Source organism: Sus scrofa, chromosome 1, assembly GCF_000003025.6.
Source record: "Sus scrofa isolate TJ Tabasco breed Duroc chromosome 1, Sscrofa11.1, whole genome shotgun sequence".
Classification (NCBI taxonomy): Eukaryota; Metazoa; Chordata; class Mammalia; order Artiodactyla; family Suidae; genus Sus; species Sus scrofa.
In genome coordinates this window covers 74,337,720-74,356,746 of record NC_010443.5, presented here as the reverse complement: position 1 = coordinate 74,356,746, position 19,027 = coordinate 74,337,720, and the positions used below count along the sequence as shown (strand labels likewise).

General features: G+C 40.8%; 1 protein-coding gene across 2 annotated transcripts in view; it reads left to right on the top strand.

Annotated features, from left to right (window-relative positions):
- Positions 7,012-19,027, top strand: part of SNX3 (sorting nexin 3) — a 43,286-nt gene continuing 31,270 nt past the window's right edge. The window contains exon 1 of one of the 2 annotated variants that reach the window (XM_021090786.1): positions 7,012-7,783. In XM_021090786.1, the coding sequence (XP_020946445.1) occupies positions 7,688-7,783 (96 nt within the window). In that variant the 5' untranslated portion in view covers positions 7,012-7,687. Of the gene's footprint in view, positions 7,850-19,027 lie in introns of both variants that reach the window. The other variant, XM_021090785.1, reaches the window with a different exon arrangement.

The following is a 19,027-nucleotide window of genomic DNA, read 5'->3' as shown; positions in this document are numbered from 1 at the left end:
TCAGAAAAATACTTATGTTTAACACCTTATTTTCAAGGATTGCAACTCAGGAATAGCCAAATGGAAGAGATGCACTGGGCAAAGTATAGGGAAGGGGTACAAGGGCACATTCCAAGGTGGGGATGAAAATTTTACTGTGCTTTGCTTTATTGTGCTCTGCAAATTGAAGGTTTGTGGCAACTCTTTGTGGAACAAGTCTATCAGTGCTATTTTTCTAATAGCATTATTTTTTAATTAAGATATATACCTTGTTTTTTGAAACATATGTAATCCTGTATCACACCTAACAGATTGCCATATAGTGTAAACATAACTTTTGTATGCACTGCCACACACACAAAAAATGTTCGGGCTTGCTTTATTGTGGTATTTGCTTTGTTGTGGTGGTTGGGAGCCAAACGCACAATTTATCTCTGAGGTATGCCTGCACAGGAAGTTATCCTACAAATATAGTCCGGTGTGTGTGATGATAGCATATTCAAGCTTGTTCTCTGCAGCATTGCAGTAGTGAAAGTTGGAGATCATCAAAGATATTCGTCAGAGGGGAATGGAGTAGAAGAAAAATTTTCCCTCTACCCTTTTAGGTTCTTTTGGCTGGTCTAATGGTTAAATCGACATAAGATAGAGTAACAGGAGAGAAAAAAAAATTAAATTTTGTATGAACAGGAGTCCCATATGAGCATGAGAACAAAGAGCAGTTTGGCTAGTTGAAGCTTATATGCCATAGGGGCCTGGGGCTTCAAAGTGGGAGGACGGTAGTTTACAGGACAATAGGAGGAACTGATGTTTGGTAATTAGATGTTTGCCTGGCCGTAGATACAGGTCCTTCAGACAAAAGTTATCTCTGGTAATAGCTCTCTCTGGGCCAGGCCCAGTCTGCTCCATCTTGATTGCTTTGGTTCAAGACAATCTGCAGGTCAAAGTGGCATACTTTGGGGTCACACATTCTGCTCCTCTTCTGGGACAATTTAAATAAATTATGGCACATCATGTAATGAAACACTTTGCTGCTGTACAACTGTGGATCCCACTTCAAGATATATTGTTAAGTAAAATAAGGTGCAAAAGTGTATGCCATTTTTGTTATATATACATACATATACACACACAGGTGTCCACGCTAGAGTATTTCTGGAAGGACGTGAAGATATGCAGCAAGAAACTGGTAAGGGTGACTATCAATGAAAAGGGGAACTAGATGGCTGCAGTTAGGGATTGAAGGCAGATTTTTCAATGAATATCCTTAAGTGCATTTTGACTTTGGAATCATGCAAATGCTTTATTTATTTAATTTATTTATTTTTGTCTTTTTAGGGCCGCACCCATGGCATATGGAGGTTCCCAGGCTAGGGGTCTAATTGGAGCTATAGCTGTGCCACAGCAACTTGGGATCTGAGCCTCATCTGCAACCTACACCACAGCTCACGGCAATGTCGGATCCTTAACCCACTGAGTGAGGCCAGGGATTGAACCTGCAACCTCATGGTTCCTAGTGGGATTCGTTTCTGCTGCGCCATGACGACGGGAACTCCGCAAATGCTTTATTTAAAATTAACAATCAAAACAATGTTTATAAATGATTTCCTTAATATCTAATCTGAAAATGCCCATATCCTCAAAAGCCGGAAGTGGTCTAGTCATACCTTATGATCTCAAATGTTCCAAGGATGCCGTGTAGAGAGTCTTCAGTGGTGAGGAAGGAGATACTGAGATTTGTGGCTTTCACATTTCTTTGTGCAGAATGAGGTGAGGTTACCCACTGAGAGTAAGGAAGAGGGGTGTGAAGTTGAGAAGAGGATGAGATAAGGGATTGCTGAAGTGTGCTGAAGGGTTACTTGAGGCTGGAAACTATAAATGTGCAAAGGTGACAGTCAGTTTGAGATTTGCTTCAGGAATGTTCAGCAGCCTGGGAGCAGGGGTTTGGAGAGAGGTTAGGGTGTGAACTTTGAACTGGAAAACGATGTAAGAGTGGCCAGGCTGACCCCTAAGAAGTTTACAGGACTTCATTAGTTTTGCCACAAGTCCAGAGTCTGACTTTCTGGAGGTCCAGCTACTTGGTTTTATCATTTTCTGCAGAGGTGCTCAGGCCTGGGTGATTGATGAATTAATTAAGCTCACAAGAGACTGGTAGACAAGACAGAACCTCAGTTTATAAAGTTAAATGACAACATAAATGCGCTACTCCCACAGGACAGCATTTCCTTTTGCCTGTAAGAAAGTCTACATAACGAATAGTCCTAAAATGTATATGGAGCCACAAAAGATCCAGAATTGTCAAAGCAATCCTGATGAAAACAGAGTTGCAGGCATAACCCTCCCAGACTTCACACAATATTACAAAGCTACAGTACTCAAAACAGAGCAGTTTTGGTACAAAAACAGACGCATCAATCAACGGAACAGAATAGGGAGCCCACACACCTATGGTCAACTAATCTTCAACAAGGGAGGCAAGAATATAAAATGTATTCTCTTCAGCAAGTAGTACTGGGAAAGTTGGACAGCAGCATGTAAGTCAATGAAATAAGAACGCTCCCTCATACCATACACAAAAATAAACTCAAAATGGCTTAAAGACTTAAACATAAGCCATGACATCATAAAACTCCCAGAAGAGATCATAGACAAAACATTCTCTGACATAAATCATAGTAATACTTTCTTTTTAGATCAGTCTCCATGGCCAAAGAAATAGCAAAAATAAACAAATGGGACCTAATCAAACTTACAAGCTTTTGCCCAGCAAAGGAAATCATAAACAAAAGGAAAAGACAACCCACAGAATGGGAGAAAATATTTGTAAATGAAGTGGCTGACAAAGGATTAATCTCCAAAATATACAAACAACTCATGGAGGTCAATATCAATCAATCAATCAATAAAACAATGCAATCAAAAAGTGGGCAAAAGATCTAAACAGACATTTCCCCAAAGAAGACATACAGATGGAAAAAAACAAAAAAACAAACAAAAAAAAAACGACATGAAAAGATGCTAATATCACTAATTATTAGAGAAATGCGAATCAAAACTACAGTGAGGTATCATCTCTCACTGGTCAGAATGGCCACCATCAAAAAGTCCACAAATAACATTCCAGGGAGTGTGGAGAAAAGGGAACCCTTATACACTGTTAGTCTGAAAGTAAATTGGTGCAGCTACTATGGAAACAGTATGGAAGTTCCTCAAAAAACTAAAAATATAGTTACCATATGATCCAGCAACTGCTTCTGGATATATATCCAGAAAAGATGAAAATGCTAATTTGAAAAGATACGTGAAAGAACAACCCAATTGTTCACAGCAGCACTATTTACCTATTTATAATCAATAGCCAAGATATGGAAGCAACCTAAATGTCCATCAACAGGTGAATGGATGAAGATGATGTGGTTATACATACATACAATGGAATACTACTCAGCCATAAAAAGAATGAAATAATGCCATTTGCAACAACATAGATGGACCTGGAGATTATCATACTAACTGAAGTCAGAAAGACAAACATCACATGATTTCACTTACATGTGGAATCTAAAAAAATGATACAAATAAACTTATTTACAAAACCGAAACAGCCTTGGGGAGTTCCTGACGACTTTGTCCAGTGGAAACGAATCTGACTAGGAACAATGAGGTTGTGGGTTTGATCCCTGACCCAGCTCAGTGGGTTAATGATCCGGCATTGCCATGAGGTGTAGTGTAGGTCACAGACACGGCTCGGATCCTGCGTTGCTGTGGCTGTGGCATAGGCCGGCAGCTGTAGCTCTGATTCGACCCCTAGCCTGGGAACCTCCATATGTTGTGGGTGCAGCCCTAAAAAGCAAAAAAAAAAAAAAAAAAAAAAAAAAAAAAAAAAGACCCAAAACAAAAGAGAAATAGCCTCACAGACACAGAAAACAAATGTATGGTTACCAAAGTGGAAAGGGCAGTGGGGAGGGATAAATAGGAGTTTGGGATTAACAGACACACACTACTACATATAAAGTAGATAAACAACAAAGATTTACTGGGTAGCACAGGAAACTATATGCAATATCTTGTAATAACCTGAAAAAAATCTGAAAAATAATGAATACATTATTTTCCAGTTACATATATATACATATATATATATATATATATATGGAACACCTGGAACACAACATTGTAAATAAACTATAACTCAATTTTTAAAAAATCTAATTTTCTCTAAACATATTTGGGTTTTTTAATATTTAAATTCTACCTGGGATTTTTTTCATATATGGTATAATGCAGGGGACTAGCTATGGGATCTCCCTATTCCTTAGACGTTCAACTGTGTCAGCACTATTTTCTAAATGAATTGAAATGCTCTGCTTGTTATATATTATACTCTACTGGGATCTGTTTTTGCACTCTATTTTATACAGTGCCAAACCACACTCTTGTTTATAGTAGCTTTATAGTGAGTTTTAACATTTGGTAAAGCAAATCCCACCTTAACTTTTTTCACTTTCATAATCTTCTTGGTTAATCTCCAACATGTGAACTTAAAAATCTTGTCCATGTACCCAAGGCAGAGAGGAGGGTAAAACCACCCACAGTGGGATTCTGATTGTATTTGCATTATCAATTTTAGATGAAATGATATTTTTCTAATATTAAGTCTTCCTATCATGGAACATGGAATCTTTTTAATATAGATTTTGGTTTACATCCTTTAATAAAATTTCAGTTTTGTTCCTATAAATCCTGTGCTTTCCTTCCTATGATTGTTTCGTTTTTATTTTGACTTTTGGTCATTGTTGTGAATAGGATATTTTTTCCATTTCCAGTCTAACTAGACAATACCTAGATGGAGGAAAATTATAAATTAAGTTCTTTACTTTCATTCAGCCACTAAATTCTCTCGTTAATTCTAGTAGCTTATTCTTCATGGATATTTCTGAGAATATAATCAGATCTCCTGAAAAATAATTTTTTTCCTGATGTTTATCCTGGGAAGCTCTCCTCTCTCTCTCCCTCTCTCTTTTTTTTTGACCACACCCAAAGCATGAAGACGTTCCCATGCCACAGACTGAACCTGAGCCACCACAGAGACAAAGGCCAGGATCCTAAACCAGCTGAGCCAGTGGGTAAGTCCTGAGGAGCTCTTCTCTAGCTGTTTGACTGTGTTGCTACCTTCTATGGCTGCTTCCCCACTGCAGGCGAGTGTTATTACTGCTGCCCAAGGCTGCTCTGAGTGGCCTCCAGGGAATGAGATAGAAGAATAGCCAAATGATTGCTTTGTTCTAGTGTCACAGATGACAACACAATAGGGTGGTTCCTGGTCTCTTAGATTTTAAATACTCCAATTCAAAGAGTCATTTATACACATTTCTTGAGCTCACTGCTGTAGTCAGAACAGTCAAGTGTCTATTTGGTCTCAGGCCAGCGATCGAACCAGCAACCTCATGCTTCCTAGTGGCATTCGTTAACCACTGCGCCGTGAAGGGAACCCCTGGGTCACTCTTTATCACATTATCCACCTTTCTTTACTGCACCAATCATATTGGCAGTTATATTATTTGTTGGTTTATTTATTATCTGTTTCCCCAAGAGAAACCATACATTTGACAATTACCCTCATGAACTCAGGGAATTTCAATACCTTCTCCATCTTTTTACCTCCAGTATCGAAGTGGAAAACACAGAGTTCCCATTGTGGTGCAGTGGAAACGAATCCAACTAGGAACCATGAGGTTGCAGGTTTGACCCCTGGCCTCGCTCAGTGGGTTAAGGATCTGGCATTGCCGTGAGCTGTGTTTTAGATCACAGACAGAGCTTGGATTCAGCGCTGCTGTGCCTTGGGCGCAGGCCAACTCCTAGCCTGGGAGCCTTCATATGCCGCAGGTGTGGCCCTAAAAAGGCCAAAAAAAAAAAAAAAAAAGTGGAAAACACCGAGTAGGCCTTCAATAAATATTTATTGAATGAATGAATGTAGAGTTTTCTTGAAAATAATCTACGTGTTCTTTTTTTTTTTTTTTTTTTTTTTTTTTGTCTTTTGGCCATTTCCAGGGCCACTCCCTCGGCATATGGAGGTTCCCAGGCTAGGGGTCGAATCGGAGCTGTAGCTGGCCTACATCACAGCCACAGCAACGCGGGATCCGAGCCGCGTGTGAGACCTACACCACAGCTCACGGCAACGCCGGATCCTTTAACCCACTAAGCAAGGCCAGGGACCGAACCCATAACCTCATGGTTCCTAGTCGGATTCGTTAACCACTAAGCCACAACGGGAACTCCTCATTTTTTTTTTAATACCAACTGTACTTAGTGTTATTAAGAAGGGCTGCTAATGATTCAGACAACTTTTCAGCTTAAGGGACAGATCAGATTATTTAAAGAGAATGGGTTTTCTGAATCTAACATAAAACACACACACACACACAAAGAGCTGTGATACAACAACATCAAGGGCCATAACTCCCCAGGCAGGGCAGGAATAGACATCTATCCTTCTACCTCAATGCTCAAAGTCTGCATTTATTGGCAATCAACTATGATCTACTTAATTGTTTTGTCTTTTTTTCATTTCTGATAAAGGTTTATCCGAGTTCCACTTCAAATGCTGTACCGATGTTTTATCACCTTAAAAAAAAAAGCTACTGGAGTTCCCATAGTGGCTCAGGGGTTAACAAATCTGACTAGCATCCATGAGGACGTAGGTTCCATCCCTAGCCTTGCTGAGTGGATTAAGGATCTCAAGCCGTGCCATGAGCTGTGGTGTAGGCCAGCAGCTACAGCTCCAATTCCACCTCTCCATGTGCTGCAGGTGCGGCCCTAAAAAAAGCAAAAACGCAACAAAACAAAAACTTACTTAAATTTTGTAACTGAAGGGGGAAAGCTGCAGATCACTCAAACATCAGAAATTCAAGGCAGGCTTCGGCCCATATACTACCTGTTAATTTTAGCCCATCGGTCTCCCAAAACGGTTTGACCGTTGGATATGACGTCATTAAGTTGTTCCCACCTTCAATTTACCAAACCAGACACGTGTCCAGTGAGACTCCAAGTTGATATCAAAATCATCATTTGAGGCATATGTTCAAGGTTATCTAGAAAAGCATTTTCAGTGGTTTATGGTGAGACAGTGGATATGTCGGAATTGAGTTAGCATAGGCAGTTCTGTTCCACTTGCAGGCAAATCTCTTCCATCTCGTTGTTTAACTTGTCTGGCAGCTACCAAGGCCTCTAAGATCGTTTCCGGTGTTCTTCTCACCGTTCCAGGTCTAGGCGGATACATAAAGACAGGAAGCGCCCGCCCCCGCACTCCGGTCCTGGGTCCCATAGCACCTCGGACGCAGCCCAGTAGCGGCGCGCTCGCCCGGTGCATTGTGGGCGCTGTAGTCTGGCCGGAATCTGTTCGCGCCTACAAGACCCGTGACTCTCCTTCTCCGCCGGCGAGCTCGCCGTTCCTCTCCGTGGCTTCCGCTGGGCCTCCCGGCCTCGGGGCGCAGCGTTCCGTCGGGTGGGTTGTTTCCTGCTTGGGCTCAAGAGGCAGCAGCCAGAGCGGCGCGGGGAGGAGCTTCGCGCGCAAGGGTGAACGCCCGCTCTACGTGCTCGTTCGCCTTGCGACCGCTGCGCGCGAGTCCGGTGTCCCCGCGGCGGGCAGCAGAGGCGGCGTCGGTGGATCGCGGAGGGGGCGGAGGGAGTCCGCGGCGGCGGCTACAGCAGCGAAATGGCGGAGACCGTGGCGGACACCCGGCGGCTGATCACCAAGCCGCAGAACCTGAATGACGCTTACGGGCCTCCCAGCAACTTCCTCGAGATCGATGTGAGCAATCCGCAGACAGTGGGGGTCGGCCGGGGCCGCTTTACCACCTATGAAATCAGGGTCAAGGTGAGGCCATCTTTCCCCCCTACAGAGAGACCCCTCCCATAGTTCCCTGGTGCCCCTAGCCTTCCCTGGAGCGCGTCTCCCTAGCGGCCTTGGCTGTTGAGTCCGGGGCTGCTGGCTGACATGGTAGGGCAGTTCTGTCCACGGGCGGGGTCGGGGGCGAGGGCCCCTCTTCGTGTTGGGCTGGCTTGGGAGTTGCAGAGTGACCTGAGCCCCGTGCTGGCACTTGAGGACGGTACGCGAAGAGGGCGTGGGTTGAACGCCGCTTGCCCCTCAGGCAGCTGATCTCGGAATGACATTTGAGTTGGAAAGGGGTAGATCTTTCGAGAACACAGCTCTTCTTTGGGAAGGGAGCTAAATGTGACTGAGAAAGGGGATTTGCTCAAAGTTGAAGCCTTTTCAGTTTTCTTTTCCTGGACACTTTTCTCCGAGGTGGCCAAGCCTAGCTGATTGCTTGAGGCCCTTCCCGAGCTACCAGACTCACCTCGTTTGTACGCTTCCCTGAACAGAACCTCAGGGGAGTTTACAAAAGCCTCTGACAAATGTGGTAGGGCTGAGCCGGGCGAGAACTGCAATTGGAAATGATCGGCCCTAGCTTTCTGGGTCACTGTCTGTTAAAGGGTGAGAAGTGGGGAATGTTGCCTTCCTCACAAAACTACAACTGCTTTAAGAAAAGCTTGTTCGTTGAGGGATCTTGCTCTCTTAATTTAGAGATTTGCACTTCACTGAATGAAGGAATCAGTTGAAGTAGAAACACATTCATAATTTCATAATTAAAATTTGTTGGCAGTAAGTAATTCAGATGATTTGAAAGATGGTAATTGAGAATATTGCTTCACTTTCAGTCTACAGTTCAGGATTAAAGAAGTTACTCATGTATGGAAGTATCTTTAAAAATTGGTTACATAAAACGAATCCAGCTGTTAATGAACAACAAATTATTAAAAATTAAGCATAAGAATTTGGCTTTAGAGCAATCACAATATACATAACAAGTTACTATTAACATTTAAGTGGAGTGGTTCCTCTAACTTGAAATTTTTTTGTGGGGTAAAATATACACAAAATTTACCATCTTAACCATTTTTAACTGTACAGTTTAGTAGCGTTCAGTTTATTCACTGCCGTGAAACCTACACACTTTAAAAATGATTTACTTATCATGTAGTATTGTTTTAAAAATGTAGTAATCATCAAACTTTAAGATATCAAACTAGCAAGTTAATGTTCGAAACCATCCTTGTCTCCCTACTAAATGTGTAAACTGTAAGCCACAGTCTGTTATAGCAAAACTGCATATAGGGAAGTACATTATCATGTAAACCTAATGAAAAAGTGAGGCACTTTTTAAAAAAACTTGGAATGGCTTTGGATTGTCTTAGATATTATGGCATATTGTTCACTTTTAAAAAGAACTTCCTCTTTTACCCTTATTCACAGCATCTTTTCCTTTATTTCTTGTGCTAAAATAGAACTTGGTATTCCTGTTTCTAAACTTCCAAAGCTAGTACTTCCTGTCACCAGCTGAAGTGGAATCTCCTGTCTATACTTCCTCCATCTATAACTTTGTGTTTATCTTGCTGGATGCATTATGTTAAATGGACTCTAGTGTGATAACTTAATTCTTTTAAAAAATTCGTCTGATATTTTATTACCAAATAGCTGATGTGACACTTAAAAATAAATTGTGTTCATAGTGTGATCTTTTGTATTTTGAAGAAAATAATCCTTTTCAAAAGTGATGAGTGAGCAATGGAATTAATAAAGTATACACCTACACTGGTTTGTTAAATTATATATACACCAATTTGTTGTATGTTAATGACTATTAAGTCCTAAGTGCATGTGCTCTCTGAGAAAATGTAATTGAGTTCCTAAGGTTTACGAAATGCCATTGGGTTTCTCCTAAGGATGTAATTTGTTGTCTTAAAACACAGGACACCAAATAGGACTTATTTTATCGGTATGTGATTTTTGAGAGTAATTAAGGTAGAATTGCAAGTGAGATGAATAGGTAAGTCATTTTCTAAACTGTTCCTGCTCTCCCTAGCTCCTACTGCCAGCCTTTTGCTGTTGAATTTGACATGTGGCAAACCCTTTTATGTTCCAAAGTTTGGGCCCTTAAACTATCTACGGTTACTTTCTAATTCTAGTCTTGAGAAAAGTGTTCCACTTTGTAGGATCTGATTGAAATTACCCTAATTCACAGAGTAATTTTATCTGAATGGTAGCACTTTAGAATGGAAGTTTCCCAATCTCCATTTATCTTTTGGTTTAAGGGTAGTATTTAAGACTATTAGGATCACTTGATTAGTATCTCTGGGCTTTTGAAAATAATTGGTACAGTGTTAATGTTTTTTAAAATTGTTCTAATGGGTAGGTATAGCAGAGAGCACCATAAATGATTAAAGGTTTTGGAAAGCTCAGGGTCTACAATTATTTTGGCATATTAAAAAGAAGGCCAAAGGGGAAATTCATTGTTTATGAAGTTTATGCTGTAATGTAACTTCAATTTTCTGGAAATTTTGAGTTCTGTTGTACCTAGAGACAATTGCTATGAACAGGAATGAAGTTAAGGATCTTTCTTGAGCTCTAAGAATAGGTTTTTCATTTTTTAGCAGAGTAAGGTACAAAATCTAAGTTCCACTTCCCCTCTGTAAAATAGGTATGTAAAATAGTACAGTTAGTCCTCTGTGTCTGCTGGTTCCTCATAAGAGGATTCAACCGACCACAGGTCTAAAATGGTCAAAATAAAATTCCAGAAAGTTCCAAAAAGCAAAACTTGAATTCGCTGCACACCAGCAACTATTTATATGTAACATTTACATTGTATATTGTGTATTATAAGTAACCTAGAGATGATTTAAAATATAAGGAAGGATGTGCGTAGGTTATATGCAAATGCTAAACCATTTTATATAAGGGACTTGAGCATCTGCAGATTTTAATATGGGGGTGTGTGTCCTGGAACCAAATCCCCCTGCAGATACCGAGGGATGACTGTACCTACCTCATAGGACTAAATGACATAATGCACATAAATCTCTTTAGCGCAGTGATTGGTACTTAATAAGCACTCTAAAGTTACCTCTTTTTTTTTTTTTTTCTTTTCTTTCTTTCTTTTTTTTTTTTTTAAGGGCTGCACCCGTGGCATATAGAAGTTCCCAGGCTAGGTGGAATTGGAGCTACAGCTGCCAGCATACGCCAAGGCCACAGCCACGCCAAAACCAAGCTGAGTCTGTGACCTGCACCACAGCTCACAACAACGCCGGATTCTTAACCCACTGAGGGAGGCCAGGGATCAAACCTGTGAACACATGGATCCTAGTCAGATTCGTTTCAGCTGAGCCATGACAGGAACTCCATAGTTGTTAACATTCTGATCAGAAACTGAGAAATAAATAAATTTTTTGGAGTTCCCATTGTGGCTCAGTGGGTTAAGAACCCCACATAGTGTCCCTGAGGTTGCAGGTTCGATACCTGTCCTTGATCAAAGGAACCGGCTTTGCGCAAGCTTCGATGTAGGTTGCAGATGAGGCTTGGATCTGATGTTTCAATGGCTGTGGTGTAGGTGGGCAGCTGTAGCTCGTATTGGCCCCTAGGATGGGACCTTCCATATACTGCAGGTGCAGCTTTGATAAGAAAAAAACAGTTTTTAACTTGTTTTTCAGAATTTATAAGGATGAGTTATTAAAGGCCCAAAATAGTATTTTAGAGAATCAAGGCATTTGGAGCCAAAGGACATCTGCTGAATCTATGTAGTTTTATCAACTGGCCATAAGATGATAAACATCTTGGCTGCCAGCTATGGCTGACCTCCAGGATCTCTATCAAGGAAAAGCGTATTGCTAGATTTGAAGAGTCTTCTTACCTAACCCATCCCTTAAGCTGAGGGGAGGAAGGCAATGGCAATTAAAAAGTAGCCCTGTTACATTGTGTTAAGGGACTCTGTTCTGTAGTATTCATTTTGACAGATGAGGGAACCAAGGCACAGAAAGTTGTCTCTCACTTAAATTATCTAACTAGTGCCAGAGCCAGGGTTAGATTTGAAGTATTCCGGTCCTGGGTCAGAGTTGATTCACAGCTGCAAGTTCATTTAATTGATTAAAAAAAAAATTTTTTTTTAATTTTTTTGTCTTTTTGCCTTTTCTAGGGCTGCTTCCCGCAGCGTATGGAGGTTCCCAGGCTAGGGGTCTTATAGGAGCTGTAGACGCCGGCCTACACCAGAGCCACAGCAACACGGGATCTGAGCTGTGTCTGCAACCTACACCACAGCTCATGGCAACCCCGGATCCTTAACCCACTGAGCAAGGCCAGGGATCGAACCCACAACCTCATGGCTCCTAGTTGGATTCGCTAACCATCGCACCACAACGGGAACTCCTGCAGTTCATTTAATTTAAAACAATGCGTTAAAACCTTTGTTATCTACAGCCTAGTGTGGGGGGCACCCTTAAGTGCCTGAACCTTTAGAAGGAAATCCCAGTGTTGGCAGCCTTGAGACCTAAGATTTGACTCTTTAGTAATCCACAGTAGATAAGATGCACCCAGGAAAAACAAACAGCTGAAAAGAGCTTACTGTTAAATTCTGTGCTATGATGAGATGACCCGAAGAAGAAAACTGTGTTGTTGATCAGCTAGAAATGCTTATAAAAGGCAAGCTTTTTTTCCTGTTATGTTAAGGCTGAAAAGTGAAGGAATTTATCACTATATTCAGAGCAAAAAAAAAAAAAAAGGCAAAGAAAAAAAACCCCTTGAGATTCTCTGTCTTTGTTTTTATGGCTTTTCTAGGGCCACACTCACGGCATATGGAGGTTCCCAGGCTAGGGGTCCAAACAGAGCTGTAGCCACTGGCCTATGCCAGAGCCACAGCAACATGGGATCCAAGCTGTGTCTGCAACCTACACCACAGCTCATGGCAGTGCCAGATCCTTAACCCACTGAGCAAGGTCAGGGATCGAACCCCAAACCTCATGGTTCCTAGTTGGATTCATTAGCCACTGAGCCACAATGGGGAACTCTGAGATTCTCTTTTAAATGGGTTGAGGTGGGATTTAGGAAATGGTCATTTAAAAAGCACCCTAGCAAGAGCACTTTAATGATGTGTAGCAAGGATTATCCTTGGTGGCACCATACTCTCTGTCTCTGAGAAAAGACAGGCTACAGAGAAGTGTGAAAAAAATACCTGAAGAGACAGTGGTTGGTAGCCTTGATGGGATTAAAAAAATTTTTTTTAATTAAAGTGTAGTTGATTTACAATGTTGTGCCAATTTCTGCTGTAATTGATGGGATATTTAGAGGCAAATTCAGGAGGGGGGAGAGAATCAGATCCTTACAGCAGAGGAAAATCAGTGATATTTGCCAAAGATGAAAACTATTTTTAGAGGGGAGACAATTTAGATACTAGCTGAGGGCATGCCAACAGCTTAGCTTTGGGGGAAGAAGGGAAGGCATTGACTGTATTCAGCTAAGCCAGATCTTTTTGCCTCTGTCTTTCCTCATCTCTGTCTGTAATCCCTGTGTAATAACCATGAAAGTAAGCTAGAAATAAAGAAAAAATATGTATCCACTTAAGAAAGAAATCTTTGTATTTTATTAATAGTGCCACTCTCTCCTTTTAAAGTGGAAAGTCTATAAGTGCTTAATTTTTAGCTATTTTGGTAATTCCATCAGATTTTTTAGTCTCCTCACCTTCACAATCATGCTTACTAAAAAAAAAAAATGTTGAATGGTTATTTTTAAATACTTTTATGTTTGTACCATATTATGCTGCTATCACATAAGCAGAGTCAGCAATTTTTTTTTTTTTTTTTTTTTTTGGTCCTTAGTTAATTGACTTAAAGCTTTCAGCCAAAGTTCTAAAGATTTAACTTAGAACCCAGGATATTGGATAGGGTAGTAAAATGTGAATATTCTGTAATTTGCCAGAAAGCTTGTATCAATTAAGGTACACTTTGGACTGTTCTCACACAGACTTCAAAAAAACGAGTTTATGAGGACAGGAGGAACAAACACTGTGTTCTCTGCTTTGCCAGTGGCAAAAAAGTGATTGAGATCCGCCCTTCTAGGGTGTGGCTCTAGCAACATTCTGATCTTGTCTCTTAATTCTTTCCTTTGATTACTGATGCCTGAAATTTCAAAGTTGATAGAAAATTCACTTGATTTATAAGCAAGTTGAGCTGCTTGTTAGTTTTGACATTCTTAAATGTGAATTAGTTTTGATTCCTTCCCGAGAATTGATTTTGGTGAGTAGAGAAAGGAGGTGAGCGTGAGGACATGGCATGTTTGATGGAGGTATCCTGAGGATGAGGTTGGGTTAGAGGTACAGAAAATAGATGATTAATAACATTTTTTGTTTGTTTGTTTTGCCTTCAGTGGCTATTTATTTATTTATTTATTTTGTCTTTTCTAGGGCCACTCCTGTGGCATATGGAGGTTCCCAGGCTAGGGGTCTAATTGGAGCTTTAGCCGCCAGCCTATGCCACAGGCACAGCAACACCAGATCAGAGCTGCGTCTGCAACCTACACCACAGCTCACAGCAACGCTGGATCATCAGCCCACTGAGCAAGGCCAGGGATCGAACCCACAACCTCATGGTTCCTAGTCAGGTTCGTTAACCACTGTGCCACGCTGGGAACTCCTCAGTGGCTATTTAAAACTATCTAGGCAGTTTTAACTTGGGGCCAGCATTTTAGCTGATGACATTGAATGATGGACTACAGTGTTTGAGACACTCAAATAAGTGAAATCAGTGTCTTTTACCAGAGAATCATAGGAAGACTTGAAATAATTTTTATAAAACTACTTTTTGTGTCTAACAATATTGGAATGGTCATTTTCTAATTCTTAGCTCTCTAGACTTTGATTTTATCAGGGATATAGCATCTCTGTTTGCTTGGCTTTCCTAAAATTGTTTCCACACCTGCACCCTATGGCTTGTTTGCTTTCTGTTTTTTCCCCCATTACTGTCCTTGTGGGATGAGCTTCTTTGTTCTGCAGTGAGTTTGGGAATTCTAATCCATGCAGAAGAGCAAAGGAACCTCAAAGCTCCCTTCCTTGTGTCTAGTTCTCTGTTACCTCCCCTCTTGCCATGACATTGTTGATCATCTTCAAGTGGAAACAGAAGCAGATAAAAATCTTGTTGTCTAGGCATTCTTTTATATTTCACCAGATCTTTGTTTAAATTTATGTCCAAAGATTTCCCCCATGTTATATAACTGAGAACATTTTTAAGACACGGATGGCTCTAGAGCAGGGATCAGCGAGCTGTGGGCTTCCTTGTTTTTTGTAATGTCTTAATTTGGAACACAGCACACCTTTTTATGTTTTGTTCACATATTATTTATGATCACTTTTGTACTGAAAGGGCAGAGTTGAGTAGATTTAGCAGTCTAAAATGTTTACTCTCTTGCCATTTGAGAAAAAATTTGCCAATCCCTGGTCTAAATTGTATGTAGCATTGAAGTAATGGAAATCAAAAGCACTTAGAGAATCCTACTTTCAAAATATGGGGCTATGTATGAAAAACACATTCAAGTAGGATGCCAATAGTAAATGATGAAGGAAAAGGTAGTTAAATAAAACACTGCTAGTTAGGTCTTTTTCTTAGACATTTGTTAAATATCAATAGGATCTTAAAACATAACCCTATTCTTGGGTGCTGAATGAAATATTAAATGCCATTCCTTCCTTTTAAAGGTCCAGTTTTTACAAAAACACAATCTAACTTTGTAAATTATTTGATTATATCTACTGTTCATATTTAAGGCCAACTACAAGTATTTTAAGCTTATAAAACTAATTTTCTCTTTTGAAGCCTTTTATAAACTCCTTTGAATAACTTTTTAGGAAAGTTGATGCTGATAAAACTCTTAGGCAGCTGGTCCAGGATGGTTTAGATTAAGTCAGTAAACCAGTAGCAAAACCGAAGATGCCTGACAAAATTGTAATCTAGCCAGGATTGGGGTTTACATATTTCCAGTTCAGATAAATTTTTTCTTACCTTTTTTTTTTTTTTTCCTTTGCTATTTAGGGCTGCCTTCAGGTTATGGAAGTTCCCAGGCTAGGGGCTGAATTGGAGTTACAGCTACAGGCCTACTCCATAGCCACAGCGATAGGAACACAGGATCCGAGCCATGTCTCATGGCAGTGCCAGATCCCCTACCTGCTCAGTGAGGCCAGGGATCGAACCCGCATCCTCATGGATAGTAGTCGGATTCGTTTCTACCCAGCCACGACAGGAACTTCCATAATTAATTCTTTATGCCATATTATCATCTAATGTTTTGTGTTCTTACGTGGTAACCCTCTATGTATTATGGCAATATGCCATTATCAAATAATTAAATTGATGTTTTTGGGTTGTACTATTGATGTGGCTAAGTTTGATGTCTGAGTTGTAGAAAGGAGTTAAGTCGAAAGTTGGGAAACTGTAATACTAGCTCTTAAAATGGAACAGTATAGTAAATTGATAGTTTTTATCTTAGTTTAAAAGGTAAGTTGAAATAAATCATAGAGCTTTTTGTTTAGGTATTAGGATATGATTCTTATCTGTAATGTATATATTTGCCCAGTTTTGTTCTATCTAGATTTCTAATCAATTTTTTGCTTTTTTTTAGGGCTGCACCCTGTGGAGGTTCCCAGGCCAGGGGTCAAATCGGAGCTACAGCTCCAGGCCTACGCCACAGCCATAGCAACGCAGGATCCGAGCCACGTCTGTACATCACGGCTCACGGCAACGCCAGATCCTTAACCCACTGAGCAAGGCCAGAGATTGAACCTGCAACCTCATGGTTCCTGGTTGGATTCATTAGCCACTGAGCCACAACCGGAACTCCTCAGTTTTTTTCTTCTAACAAAATTTCTTTTTAGATTTTACTTAACACTTTAGCTCCTGTGGGCCAGTTGTTTTACTGAGTGCTTGGAATGCTGAGTTTAATAACACATGGTTGCTACATTTAGCAAGCTCACACTAACCTGAAACAGGACTAGATATTTTCTTTGATCAGTTTTCCCTAAAACTGTCCAATAAATGAACATTTATGAACCTCCTACTATGTGCCACCGTGCTAATGCTTGGCTAAGAGCTGAGAATAACATGCTGTGCCCTTAAATGCAAGATGCTTAAAAACTGGAGGTAGGGAGATAGGTCGATTCAATTCAGTTCAGTCTAATTCAGTTCAGGTTAATTTAATGCTACTACTTAGTGAAAATAGTCCTAAGTATGCAGTAGGAAGCCACGCCTGCATAAGGGCAGAATGGGCCAGTAGTGTTCTGGGCAGTGAGAGCACCTGTCTTTTCTGTCCTTCACTGCTAACATCTGATGTCAGTAACCTGCCAGAGTCACACGATATTAACACTGGAATCTGACCACTTTATACCTTGAGACCTCATGTTACTGTCTGGCTCAAACATCTTTCTCTACCTCTATATAGTTTGTTTCAAGTATCTTTTAAACAGTTGCTATGTCTCAGGTGGTATGATAGGCACTTTTTCTATTTTCTTTGATAAAGTTTTAGATATCTGCCTCTTCTTTTTTTTTTTTTTTTTTTTTTTGTCTTTTCTAGGGCTGCACCCACAGCATATGGAGGTTCCCAGGCTAGGGGTCTGATCGGAGCTACAGCTGCTGGCCTACACTAGGGCCATAGCAACATGGGATCCGAGCCACTCACGGCAATGCCGGATCCCTAACCCATTGAGCGAGGCCAGGGATGGAACCGTAACCTCATGGTTTCTAGTCGGATTCCTTAACCACTGAGCCATGATGGGAACTCCTCTGACTGCCTTTTCTTAAAAACTATAATGGCTCTTATTTCCAGTTAGAACAGATCATAGAAATAAACAAGGATCATTCTTACCTAACAGTAGTCATTTCCTGGAGTTCCCATCGTGGCTCACTGGTTAACAAACTTGGCTAGCATACATGAGGACACAGGTTTGATCCCTGGCCTTGCTCAGTGGGTTAAGGATCCAGGGTTGTCATGAGCTATGGTGTAGGTTGAAGATTCGGCTGGGATCCTCAGTTGTTGTGGCTGTGGCGTGGGCCAGTGGGATCCTCGACCCCTAGCATGGAATCCTCCGTATGTTTCTGGTGCAGCCCTAAAAAGACACCCCCCCCCAAAAAAAAACAGTAGTCGTTTCCTATTTCAGCCTGATCATGCTTTGTGATAAAGCCGTACTTGCTGTTCTCCTCCTAAACTTAACCCTAATTTAACCCTACTGACCTTCCTTTATTCCTTTGTCAAAAGCTCATCCAGGCAGACAGACAGACAGACACAGTATAGACTGGTTTTCCCATCAGTTAATATTGTATCAGCCATACATAAACCACCCCAAAACTTAATGACATGAAAGAGTGATTTATTTCCCACCACTTTGTGGGTTGGCTAGGCAGTTTCCTCTGCTGGTTTTTGCCTTTGCTCATCTATGTAGCTGTTTTGAGCTGGAGAGTTAGCATGTCTGACATTTGATAGCATGTCTGGCCATCCTCTGGGGTCCCTCATACTCATCCACATGACCTCTTATTCGCCAATAGGCTAGCCTGGCTTCCTTAGATAGCAATCTTAGAATAGCATTCCAAGAGAATGAAGATAGAAGTTGTTAAAACTTCTTGAGTTTTAGGCTTTGAAACTTGCTTGTCACTTGTATCACATTCTGTAGGTCAAAGCAAGTCATAAGACTAGTCTAGATTCAGGATGTGGGGAAATAGACTCATCCTCACAGATGGAAGGAGTTTTGAAGAATTTGTGATAACATTTATCTACCACAGCTTACTCGTTAGGAATCTCCAAATGCCATAGTTGGTGGTGGCACCTGTGGCTTCGGTGACTGTGGTAGGCAGGATGAGAACTCTCCAAAGATTTCTACTTCCTAATAACTAGAATCTCGGAATATGACAGCTTACATATTTTAACTTTGGAGATATGATTAAATTAAGGATCTTGAGATGAGATTGTCCTGAATTATCTGGGTGGGTTTAGTATAATCACAAGGGTGCTTATAAGCAAAACAGGCAGGAGAGTCATTTGCAAAAGAAGATATGACAATGGAAAAAAAGATTGGAGTGATCTAATTGCTGACTTTGAAGACGAAAGAAAGAACCTTGAGCTGAAGAATGCAAGCAGCTTCTAGAAGCCAGATAAGATAGGAAACTAATTCTCTAGATCTCCAGAAGGATTGCA